We start from the raw sequence: 12850 nt of genomic DNA, 5'->3' as shown, positions 1-12850 counted from the left end.
AGTTACAAATTTGATGGGATCCTACATTACTTGGTCTGATAAAATTAAATAGTGAAATCCCTGTTAAGGATATTCTAGATTGGTTATTAATGGAAGCATGTTCTGCTGTTTGTTTCTTGTATGCTGATCACAAGTGTGTAAGCTATTAGGCAATCAATTTTATGCATTTTTCTTCATTTAATTCCACTTTTTTGCTTTCATATGCATCCTTTAGTTCCCACTAATAGAGGCTCCAAGTGCTTTTCAATGAATGGAATATTCTAAATGTTCTGTCATACAAACATAGAATCCGAATCTGTTTTTGGAAGAAATTTTTCCTCTTATAAAATAAATGTCGATTTTCCCTCTGCCTCACAGTCTTTGAGAGATGAGGAATCAATTAGTTCATGATACAAAATTTCTCCATCTATTGGAGTATGAAGACCACATGTCCCATGTTATTTCCTATCAACTAAAGCTCAAAGTAGGAATCTGTGATCTCTCTGTACATTTGTAATATATTATACAGAATACGGTAAAAATAATCAGTAAACCCTTGTTATCCTATAAGATGATTCTTACATAGCCACCTAATGAATGCTCTGACCTTACTCTATGTAGAATGAGGATTGATTAAATAGACATCCTGGACAGATAAGGATGAAGAGCTGATCCATGTCCCTTCAGATGACAAATTCTGGGTCTGGGCTCCACTTGAATCCTGGAGTATCATCTGTTGGAAATATTCCTTTATTCCTGAAAACCTTGAATTTTCACCAAATATGCTTGGATCCGAAATCTCATCTTGGATGGCCATCGAGCCTTCTAGCATGCTCACCACTTGGGACATGCTAGGCCTAAGTGTGGGAGATGCAGTAATGCACAAGAGAGCTACTTTAATCATCCTTTCCACCTCATGCCTGTTGAAATCACTTCCCAACCTTGGATCCACCAACTCCAGTAAGCTTTCTCTCTGCTGCAAAAGAAAGGCCTGCAATAGCCATGCACATAAGAAAAATTACAATAGAATAACATATAGAAAGGAACTTAAAATACAATAGTAATCTTAAGTCTTAACAAGAAGCAATTTCTGCATACTGGACAAACAATCTAGCTTACCCAATCTAGAAGACAAATGCAATCACTCTTTGGCCTATATGTTGAATTGGTTCTCCCACTAACAATTTCTAAAGCAACCACTCCAAAGCTGTAAACGTCTGCCTTGAAGGTGAGGTGACCCCATAGAGCATATTCCGGTGCCATATATCCTCTACAAATCAAAGATTATAATTACACCTTTATGTTAAGATAATCTTGTTGTTTTCAAGAAAAGATCATGAAACATTAACTGAACATGAAAAGCACTTATTCAAGTAGTAGAACTAGCATGCACCATCAGTCATGCTAGGAAGATATTGTAATGACTAACATGGTTCCAGCGACTCGAGTGCTGATATGGGTCTTTTCCTCTTCATCAAGCTTGGCCAACCCAAAGTCAGATATCTTGGGGTTTAGATCCCTGTCAAGTAGTACATTGGTACCTTTGATGTCCCTGTGAACAATTTTGAGTCTTGATTCTTCATGGAGAAAGGCTAAACCTCTGGCTATCCCAACACAGATCCTCTGTCTAGTTGGCCAGTCTAATTTCAATGGACCATCATCTGGACCTACATATACCAGATAAATGTCCAGTCAACTAAAACTTCTTATTCAGTAATTTGTGTTCTAAAATTATGGGATGCATTTTAGTTTTGTTTTTAAAATAGTAATCACATTGAAGCAAATAAGTCAAATCTTACCAAACAAAGCACGAGAAAGACTATTGTTTTCCATGTACTCATATACTAACAGCAATTGGTCTTCTTCGATACAACAACCATAAAGTTTAACAAGATTTGGGTGTTGCAATCCAGATATCATGCCAATCTCATTTACAAATTCATGATTTCCTTGCTTTGATTTGGAAGAAAGTTGCTTAACTGCAATTAAAGTACCATCCAATAGTTGTCCCTGAAAAGGAATAATGGCATAAAATTTAAACCAAACTGATATTTTACCAAACATTGTATAAGCTGTTTAAGTAGAGTACCTTATAAACAGATCCAAAACCACCTTCTCCAATCTTGTTTGCTGCATCAAAGTTGTTGGTTGCAGCTTTAATTTGTCTTAAGGTAAAGGAACCCGTTTGCAGATCTAGCCCTCTTAAATCTGTCCAAGGAGCCAGGTAAGAGAATGCTGATTAACGAAGAATCACTATGGTGCTTTGCATCTGAAGGACATACTTTGGTTAATGCCAGAACCCAAAAATGTTCAAAGAGAAAGGACAGAAAACTGAACTGAGTTCACTTGAGAGAAACTTTTACATGTTTCTTTAAATTTATCAATTTCATGTTATTTTAGTTAATTTAAATACTAAATGTCCAGAAAATTGTGAGAGACCCAAATTGTTTATGCTAAAACTGGTATATGGGTTTGACATTTAGGCTCAGTTTGGATGGAGTACAAATACAAATATGTACAGTACAAATACATACGAAATAATACAAAATATGAGGTTTTACACTCAACACATTTTGTATTTGTACTCCTTCCAAACTGAGCCTTAACTTTGCACTACTTTTCCTACACATAGAATGCCTCTTTCCTTTTATTTCATCACTACTGCTGCTTTTCCTTAAATGTTTTAACTGCCATATTTCCCTTTTATTGTAATGGTTGGACATGGGTTTCATTTTGGCATGTATAAACAAGACAAACTGGACTGCTTTCAGTTAGTTGTTGAAAGACCCTGATAAAGTGCCCAGTTTTCATGCTTTGGGTAGTAATCCTCAAACACAGAAATGAGCCAGATCAGGTAGTATTGCACAATTTTATCCTTGATTGGTGCAAATCCTTACCACCCTCTACAGATAAAAATAGCCTCCAGAACTATAATTTAGTAGAAAATAAGTAGGAGAGAACATATAAAATCTTCTCTTCTGAAATTTTCAATTATTGACCAACATGGACTTGATTTGAGTAGCAAGGGGAGGGGGGAGTAAAATGTGTGCAATTGAATTAGACCAAACCTTTATATCTCCTGTTTTTGCCTCCAAGATAGCCTTTCCACCAAATAACAACCAAGACCAAGATTATAAGGATTGACACAAAAGCCCCAATTGCAACACCTATCACAATTTTCTTCGTTTTATCTTCTGAAGGAAGTTTGAAATCTGTCAAAAAAGAATGACCAAACAATCCCATGTTAAGTTACCAAAAAAAATGACCAAACCTATATTCCATAATATTAAATAATGAAAATTTAACTAACAAGGAGAGAGTGAAGAAGAATAACCAAAAGCAAATGTGCACTAGAATTTGGTTTGACTTTTTATTCATTAGGATTTGCTCCCACAACATATCATATATGATAGTATAGTAACTATGAATTGGAATTGGCTGGACCAGGGTGGCTGTATTTTCAGCTTCTTTCACTTCCAAAAAAAGGAGCTATCTAGGAATAGTTTAGTTCAGAAACATTTTCCTCTCAATCCTTCAATTTTAATTGGCTCTAGTAAATATTTAGTTGTTTTCATTTGAAACCATTCAAATTATAAACTTCATGAAGGTAGCTCAATTTCAATAACACCTGTAGAAGGGCAGTGCTGCATGACATTAGTAACAGAAACTACTAAGCTACTCTCTAAACCTGCAACTATAATTTGGTCATCCTCCTCACAGTTTGAAAATTTGAACTCTATATTAATTGCAAGAAATATGGTATTGGAGTCTGTTAGTAAAATTGTTTTGTTGGTTCTAAACAACCAAGGAATTAGTAGTAGTATTAGTAGTAACTTACTGTGTTCCACAGAAATAGCTGATATAAGAGGACCATAAGAGTATCCCCTTGCAGGGATGATTGTTGTTCCTTTTCCAGCCCAGTAAAAGCGGATCTCTAGAGTATTGTTTGTCACAGTAGCATTATACTTTTCTATGTGTTCTTTACCAGCCCCACCTGCTTCATGTTCAATATCAAAATCTTTCCGCATCAATTTTCCCTACACAAAATTTGCTTATTTACTTAAACCATTCTTCACCATGAAGATAAACATATATAGTTTCTATAGAATGATTAACAATACCTGTATATAAATATCAAACAGGCGCCTCCCAAGACTACTAAATGTGTTATCATTTGTGAAAACTATTTCTGCAAAGTGCAGACTCACAGTGTAATTACCATTTTGTAAACAATGTCCATAATAGGTGAAAGAAAGCGGAGAACGGCGCGCTGTTGTGTATAATTGGTAATTTTTCATTGTAAGTACTGATGTATTTGTAACAATGAAATTATCTGCCTCTTTGTTGTCACCTATGAAATTTCCAGTGCTACTGAATCCCCAACGTTCATTTGCAAAATATGACTTTGAAGCACCACCTACATTTTCATCTCCTTCATATTTGTTTCCATCATCAAGTGTTACCTCAGGCCCTCCACAGTTTATATGTAATGAGGACCAATCTGCAAATAACAAGCATGGTATATATAAATGTTGATAAATATCAATACTAAAAATTAAAACAAAATATCATTTTTTTTCTGTAAGTGATAAACTATGCAATATCCACACAATAAGAGAAAGAGACTTCTTTACCAACTGTAAGTCATAACTTGAACCTTGGCTATAGAATTATATTTAGGAGCAAGAAGCAAAAACTTTCATAGTTGGCAATGTTATCTCAAGAACTAGATACTTACGTTTTGTACACTTGGAACTGGAATTCGAACATGGAAGGACATCCCTTATAAAATGATATTAAGAACATGTTAGAAAAGAAGTATGGCATTTACCTGTAAACTAAATAATTAAGATTTTTTTTTAATATAGTGTTAGAGGTGAAAAGATTTCTCTTTAGGCTCAATTTGAGAAGAGTAGAAAATCAAATAAGCACAGTGCAAATACAAGGTTTAGAAAAATAAAATACAAGGTTTTGCACTATATATAGTGCAAATACAAATATGCTCAGTGCAAAACCTTGTATATGATATTTTGGCTTCAGCCCCCACAAGGGCAAGGTACTGTATGTTAATTAAACCTGTGGGTTTGTGGGGCTTGTCACAAACGGATGCCTCATGACCAATTCAACACTATTGGATTGGCCCTACAGCCTTAACAGACCTAACCCTTCAAATTCATTAATTACCCTAGGCAAGGGCAGATAAGCCAATAAAAGCTTGGCTATTCCCTTCAATGACAATGAGGAATCACGTACTGTTCTTACCTCTTAGAATTAGAAACCTTCTGCTGTTGTAGTTATTTATAGAATCTAACAATAAAACTTCAAAGAAAAAACAGACTTACCAGTTATGCTTCATGCTTCGAAACAAGTTTCTTGGAACAACAAGAACAAATTCAAAGGAAAGAAAAATTAGTATTACAAATCATTTCAACATTGATTGAAACTAAAAACTTGTACAGAGGCATTCTTACATATTATCCATACAACTTTCTTGCCCAAGGCTTTCCCATGTAAAACTATTATACGAAAGATCACTGCATGTGAAATCAAGTAAAATATCGCATTCAAAAGTTTATTCCTTTAATTTATTTGAAAGGAAACTGTAGAAGTTCCATTTCTCAAGTTTGTGAATATGTGTGTTCAACAAAAGTAAGAAAAAGAAAGAAAAATTAAGGTCAAGTTGAGATTTGCGAAATATACATATGTTCTCCAGCTGACAACATCCACTCTGGTATGGCTCCCTCGAACATATTGCCAGTTAGATAACTAATCAAAGAAATCAGAGTAGGTGTAAGTACCAAGTAATTGATTACTTGGTTTGTTGGTGTTAGGGCTGCAAATGGGTTGGATTGCAATCTGATGTCATCTGCATCCCAGTTTCATCCAAATTGAATCTTATTCATTAAGGCTCGACCAGCCCATTGGTGAAATTGTTATTCTTTTTTCCATCTTATTATCTTTATTTTTTATCATAAAATTATTAAAAACAAATTTTCATATAACCAGCAATGATAAAAACTGGGCCTAAAAGTTAGGACCAGTTGTAGGTCAGGGCCCAAAACACAGCCCAAGACTGGCTAGGGTAGGCTGGGCTTCAGTCTCATTGGACAGCCTAACCAATATAGTCTCCTATGAGACTTGAACATATGACTGCTTAGTGAAAACACAGCATGCATTCAAACCAACTTCATGTAAGTGACGGGTCAAATTAGAACTGCCAATGAATTTCAAATTCAATTTTGGATAAAGGGAAAGGGGTACCTTTTGCAGCCCTAATTGATGACACCCTTAAACACTTGCTTTGAACCCAATACAAAAAAATAAATAAATAAATTTTGAATCACACGACTTACATGTATTTGGGTTCTATATCTGTTCTTTTGTTAGGGATGGGTTGTTTTAATTTGTTGAAACTGAGGTCCCTGCCCATAATCAGAAGACAATGAGTACATGTTCTTGACATAATATAGTTTCTAATTGTACTAGTGAATATTGTATTTGCAGAAATTATAACAAATTTTGAACTAAGAAGTAACCAATTTATTAAATCAATATGGGGGGCAACATTTACAGCTCATAGTGCTCTTCACAACTTCAGTACTATGACACCTGTTTCTGTACCATAGAATTTGTATTATATGAATGATTAAAGGAAAACTTTTAACTTACATAATTTTAAGTTTATCCAAATTCCATATATTTGAAGGGATTGTATCAGAAATATTACAATTCCTCAAAATCCTGAAACAGAAAATCAAATTAGCCACTACATTATTCATTAGTAGAATCTCTAATCAACAGAAGTTGTAAAAGGAGGAGCATTTAACATACAATGTTCTCATTCCTTTCATTTTACCCAGATCAGGAAAAGTTGATTGATTCCCATGTATGTCACTAATCCTCCTGTAGATCAAAATTACAGCAAGGATAACTAATAAAAGGATGAACCTCTCAAATTGTAGATTATTGAATCAACAACTGAAGAAACTGCATTAACATGAATTAAAAGAACATATGACTTACAAATCAGTTAAATTTTGTAGAACAGAAATGACTGAAGGAATTGGTCCCTCTAGCCCACTAGCTTGCATTACCCTTCATCAATACAAATTGAAATTAAGAATCAATTTATGAGAAAGTAAAATTGGAAATATTTACCACCAAAACAAGTGATTTAATATTTTAAAAATGAATCCTCATACATTTTGTCAAGGTGTGTCCAGTTTTGGATAAAATCTGGTATTGGTCCACTAAGGTTGTTATCACTTATTGAACTGCATTATAGCAAAAGAGACGTGTTTTTTTAGTGTTGAATCATCAGTAAAACCTGTACATTGAAAAAGGAAAAATAATATGATCTTACAATTCTTTCAAGTTTCTTAAATTTGCAAGTTTTGATGGCAAAGTTCCTGAAAAATTATTGGATGAAAGTGACCTGCAATCACAAAAAATTTATTAAACTGAACCATAGAGTAAATGAAGATTTTTATTATAAAAAAAAAAGATGTAAGCAAAAACATAATAAAAGATAGATATGATAATGAATAACATATCTTACAAATTCTTTAATTTGATTAGATCCCCAAGCTCCGAGGGAATAGCTCCAGAAAGTTGATTGGCTTCAAGGCTCCTATAAATTTGTTTTAATTTGAGATTACTCTGAGAATCAATACAAAATTCTTGAAACATAACCTATTTAAGTGGATTTAAATAAAAATAAATAAATTTACAAGTAAAAAGACCCAAAACTCACAGGTATGTGAGATTGGCCATTTTTCCTATTTCTTTTGGAATTTCCCCTGATATGCGGTTCCCAACAAGAGATCTGTATGAACAGAACAGTTCTCAATTAATTGGTAGATAAATACTCAAAAGCTAACTCTGATTTTCTAAACAAAATGATATCTTACATAAACTGTATGTTCTTCATAGAAGCCCATTCAACTGGTATTGTTCCGTTAAGGAAATTACGTTTAAAATCACTGTAAAAGAGAACAAAATTTTCTTTTGGTCATTATATTTAAGCTTTTTGGTCAAATATAATTTATTATTAAAGAAACTAATAAATTTATACAGTAAGAAATGAAGCATTTAATGTAAATGAAATAAATTTGTAAAAGTTCTTACATATATTGAAGATAGGGAAGATTGGCCAGCTCCGGTGGAAGCCTACCTGAGAGATTTTGATTCTTGAGGATCCTGTAATGCAAGAAAAGATTCAGTAAAAATTTTCTTACATAATCCTGGTTTTCTCTACTCAACACTTGTTTACTCTTAATTAAGTATATACTTCTTTACCTAATTAGCAGTCCAAGTATTTCTCATCAAGATTGTGGTAATGAATGCATGTACGTAGGAGATACCTATTTAGGAACATTTAATACACCAAGGCCAGAATTGATTCCCCATTTTTCATGTAAAAATACTAATACAACTTCCTTTCCTAAAACACCTATTTTTACAACATGTTCTATTTTTGAAAACTAAAAAGATTAACTCATCAAATTAAGAGGATGATCATGGTGGGTTCCCATTAAGTGAGAGCATGAGAGATAAATTAAATCAACAAATTTAAAAAAAAATAAATAAAGATATAGGCATGCTTAAGATCATAAATTAAATTGCCACTATGATCTAGCATCCTAATAAGTAACATATTTAAGATGATATGTCCTACTGTTGAGCCACTCCCAACTATTCCAACTTTTCACAAGAGGTTTTTTTTGGGGGATTTTTTGTTTGTTGCAATTTCCATGTTGTAAAAGTTTCTTGAGTTGGTATTTTGATAAATTAATTTTTTTTCATCACTCAACTTAAAAACATGAATTTTAAAATAAAGGTAAACTTATAGTCAGACACGGTTGTATATTTAAGTTTATGCTGCAGGTTGGTTCAGAAACCAACAAAACTTTGATAGTGGGCTGTATATTTCAAATTATAAAAACCTCCACCATGTCATCAGAAGCTTGTGTGGTTGTTACCAATATGGGACTCTTAATTCATATGGACATAGCATAGATTATTTGAAAATTAAAAAAAATAAAAATAAAAGATTAAGAGAGAATGATAGAAGAGATTGACGGAGAATGAGAGATCAACCGAGGGAATGGAAAAAACAAAGGAAATGGGATAGAAAGTGAAAATTCATTTTTTTTTTAATAATCCATACTGTATCCAACATGTAACATAAATTTAAATGTACAACATTCTGATTATAATTTTCCTTAAAATAAAATATAACAATTTTATTAAACAATGAACTTTTTTACTTGACTTCACGCAACTCTTAAAAACCTCGCGCTGCATCTTCTACAGGGGCTAAGCGAAGCATCCAAGAATTGCATAAAAACACAGGGATTGGTGTATGTGCATTAGCAATAAATCGTCGATAATAAACTACAACAATGAGAGAAAGGAAGTACGAGTGTGGAGTTTGGAATGTCCATACATTGATATGACGTGGCAAGTGGTGCCATTATTGTAAGAGCAGTCACAGGTAACGTTGTTGTTGAACTTTCCTTTTGGGTTTTGCGTCAACCAACTCGATTCATTGATGCACGGATCAACGCCAAAATTCCAATCAACTTTGTGCAATGTTTTGGCTATTTCTCTCAGAGCACCCACTGAATCCAAAAATTCAATCAATCAAATCATGAGACAATTTCTAAAGAATATGATAATAGTTTTGATTATCATGGAAAATAAGAATGCAAATGCCACTATATATAGTTGGGCTGATTATATATATTATAGGCCTATATAACTTTTATTTATAAAATATTTTATATTATATGTATATAATTTATTTTATACATTATACATAATATAAAATATTTATATATATATTTATATTGATGTCTTACTATAACATCAAATATAATATAAAATAATATATAGACATGTACAAATTATGCGTATATATGGGCCAAGCCTGAAGTATTGGGCCCAACGCCCAGGCCCTGGTTGGGCCAAATGATCAGCTCAAACTACACCTGTTGTGTAGACCATTATCCAGAAAAATAAAAATAAATATAAGGCCCGCTTCAGAAAGCTAACAACAACGATAACAACAATGAGAGGTGTAAGTCGGGTCATATTTGCCTCTTCTAGGATATTTTAAAGGTCAGGTCTGGCATGGTTCATGGCATAAGCCCAAACGGGCCTAGGCTAAGATGACCGCAGGCTGGATTGTGGGCTTTGCCTGGTCATGAACTATGTTGTACTAGGTCACGGGTGGCATAGCCCAATTTATAACTCTAATAATAATACACGGCCCATATGTTATAGTGATGGGCCATGCTGTGAGGCCGCAAAAATCCCACCAAAGAAGTGTTGGAAAGGGCTTTGTGAGGTGGGTTAATTGTAAACAGTCTACACGTAAAGTTTGATAAAAATAAAAAATAAATTAATAAACAAACAAGCCGACAGCCCAAATTTTCTGTACTTCGGCCAAAGAAAAAGATTGGTTTTCCATTGAAACTTGTTTGGGTATATTCTCTAAAGCAGCTCAACGAAGCAGGCAACTTAACAAGAATTCACATGGCAAATTAAAGTTAAAAAGCAGTTCAGTCGATTTTGAATTTAATTCAACTGCCGTCGTTTCAGACTTCCGAAACGGCGGCCCAACCATGAATTATCTGTCGAAAGCTTATCTCAACCAACATTAACCATCCAAAGTTTCATGCAATTAATTGCCTTCTTGGACCATTCATATCCTTCATTAATCTGAATACGTTCTCGTTCACGTTGACTTGGCTTATATCTCTCCTATTTCTGCCGCCTCTATGTATTATTAACTATTATTCTATATATGAAGATTGGAACCATATATACGGTGTTTGAACTTTGAACTTTGAAGAGAGCCAATCACTCTCTCATGTCTGATTGCCTGAACAACTTGACTCACTGACCCGGTTTCACATGTCATGAGACTACCAAAGACAGGACACCCCATTTTGATGGTCCCACCAAAAGTTGGCCACATTAACCAATGTTTTGCCCACCATGCATCCAGATGAGATGAGCATGAGAAAGACACGGTTGGGTTCATGATTCAAGCCTAAGCTTTGAGTTTGAGGCCTAACATCGTCGCTAAATTATGTTTGGATTCTTGACAGAAACAGAAACCGAAAAAAAAAGAAAAAAAAAACCATCTCTATGATCCTTGCTGAAACGCCCCAAGACAAACAAAGACCCCAAGTTTATATGATTATTCCAAGGCTGTTTTTGGTTTGAGGGAAATTAAATTTTGGCAAGGTTCAACAAGCTATGCTGCTATATATGGATTCTCTCTCTCTCTCTTTTTTTTTTTTTTTGCTTTTACAGAAGTGATAATTTACTAAATTGATCAGTAGCAGACTGCCATGCTTCTGCATTTCCTTCCCATCATGTTCTTGCCTTTTTCCCATGTTGCAGTAAAAAAATCCTTGCTCCCCACAGTCTTTGCTCATTTAAAAATCAAAGGAAATTCAAGAAACTTGAACTACAATTCATTCATCATGCAAACAAAGTGCTGGTGTAACTAGAGAGAGAGAGAGAGATGGGTTTTGGAATTTCATACCTTCATCTTCAGGCAGCAGCTTATTTGCGGCATGGCATCTCGATAATGCACCAAAGCAACAGAGTACGAGAGCTGCAGAGCAAAGGAACAAGCGCCCATAGTAGATGTCCATCTCTACACTCTGCAGAGGTTGCTTGGACGACCTTGGGGAAATAAAAGAGTTAGAGCTTCATATTCCAAGCTCCCCTTCTCCTTAAAAGACCCATCTAGTCAATATTAAATTCATCAGTAGCCAACCAATCTGTTTCATTATTTTGATATATTTGTGCTTTTTATATTAATTATTGTAAGAGAGATATCTATCTATATATATATATATATATATTGACCTTGACCTAAAGCTAATCCAATACAATGAATATGATATAACTATATATACTCCATATACTTAGTAAAACAATGGGTATTAGTGCCGTCTGATTGGCACATCTGGTCTCTGAGATTGGAACAATTAATGTTGTGTCCCTAGACAAGGGTCGTTGGCTCGTTGCATGTGCCTTGCCTGTATATTAAATGAATGAAGCTGACTTCTGGGTTTCTGTGGGCTATGAAGCAGACATAAGCTTTCCTGTTTGTACGATTTTCTTTCTAGTTTGTCGACTCTTGAGCAAATTTTCCAAGTAGTCCAGCCCATTTTGTGATTACTTGGATCAGAAGACCAAGTTAGTCAGCTTTGCTGATTAGCAATACAATTTAATTAATGGGCCAATAAATGAATACCTAATAGTAACATCTCCTAATGAGTCCGCATCACCTGCTAAGAAAACACGTTCCAATCAACACTCTGTTAACATTATCTTAGACCCTACATCTCATGAGATCGGCTTCCATAGTTCCATCAGGGTAAATCTGTGCCCACACCGTTCTAACAGCCTTTTGCAATTTTACTTTGGAAATATGTATAAAAATATTTTTAATACAAGGCAGTAAAGGCTGTTCGAATGGGTTTTGCCCTGACTGAATCCAAACTCACATCTCATACATGATGGTTCTACTTTTATGGTGGATTCCAATCTCATGGAGAGATATGCGGTGTTAGATCAAATTAGTAGAGGATTGGAACGTGATTTGTTGGCAGATCTTAACTCTCTTCTGATAGCATAGACAATATAGGAATCAACCTATGGCCATAAACCAGTGGTTCCACAGATAACCACACCTTGTTGATGACATGACAAGATTGGAATATAGCAGGTGTGCAAGTAAAATCAAGTAATATCTATTAGGGGTGCAACTTGGGTGGGCCCAGCCCAAAATTTTATATGGGCTGGACTTTTGGTCCTCAAGCCGGGCTCAGGCCCAAGAAGTTGG

At 34.5% G+C, this 12850-nt stretch overlaps 1 protein-coding gene across 3 annotated transcripts; it reads right to left on the bottom strand.

The window, feature by feature from the left end:
• Positions 1–304: 304 nt before the first annotated feature.
• Positions 305–11753, bottom strand: LOC148847805 (putative LRR receptor-like serine/threonine-protein kinase At1g29720). Of its 3 annotated transcripts, XM_088950738.1 has the most exons (25): positions 11540–11753; positions 9428–9602; positions 8107–8178; positions 7890–7961; positions 7733–7804; positions 7538–7609; positions 7343–7414; positions 7182–7253; positions 7003–7074; positions 6811–6882; positions 6649–6720; positions 6333–6401; positions 5680–5745; positions 5451–5513; positions 5322–5351; positions 4718–4761; positions 4331–4480; positions 4101–4168; positions 3818–4016; positions 3048–3191; positions 2069–2187; positions 1779–1989; positions 1409–1646; positions 1099–1249; positions 305–970 (listed from the first exon to the last, which is right to left on the bottom strand). In XM_088950738.1, exons 1-25 carry the CDS (start codon positions 11649–11651, stop codon positions 593–595), a joined length of 2865 nt encoding a protein of 954 aa, XP_088806864.1. In that variant the 5' UTR covers positions 11652–11753; the 3' UTR covers positions 305–592. The 3 variants fall into 3 exon arrangements, 2 of the variants coding, with proteins under 2 accessions (XP_088806864.1, XP_088806862.1); XR_016100960.1 differs by having other exon boundaries at positions 1521–1646; positions 4101–4480; XM_088950736.1 differs by having other exon boundaries at positions 4101–4480.
• Positions 11754–12850: the final 1097 nt, after the last annotated feature.

The sequence above is a fragment of the Nelumbo lutea genome, chromosome 6 (genome assembly GCF_056320005.1).
Source record: "Nelumbo lutea isolate HS-2025 chromosome 6, American lotus-T2T, whole genome shotgun sequence".
Taxonomy (NCBI): Eukaryota; Viridiplantae; Streptophyta; class Magnoliopsida; order Proteales; family Nelumbonaceae; genus Nelumbo; species Nelumbo lutea.
This window is presented reverse-complemented; position numbering and strand designations above follow the sequence as displayed.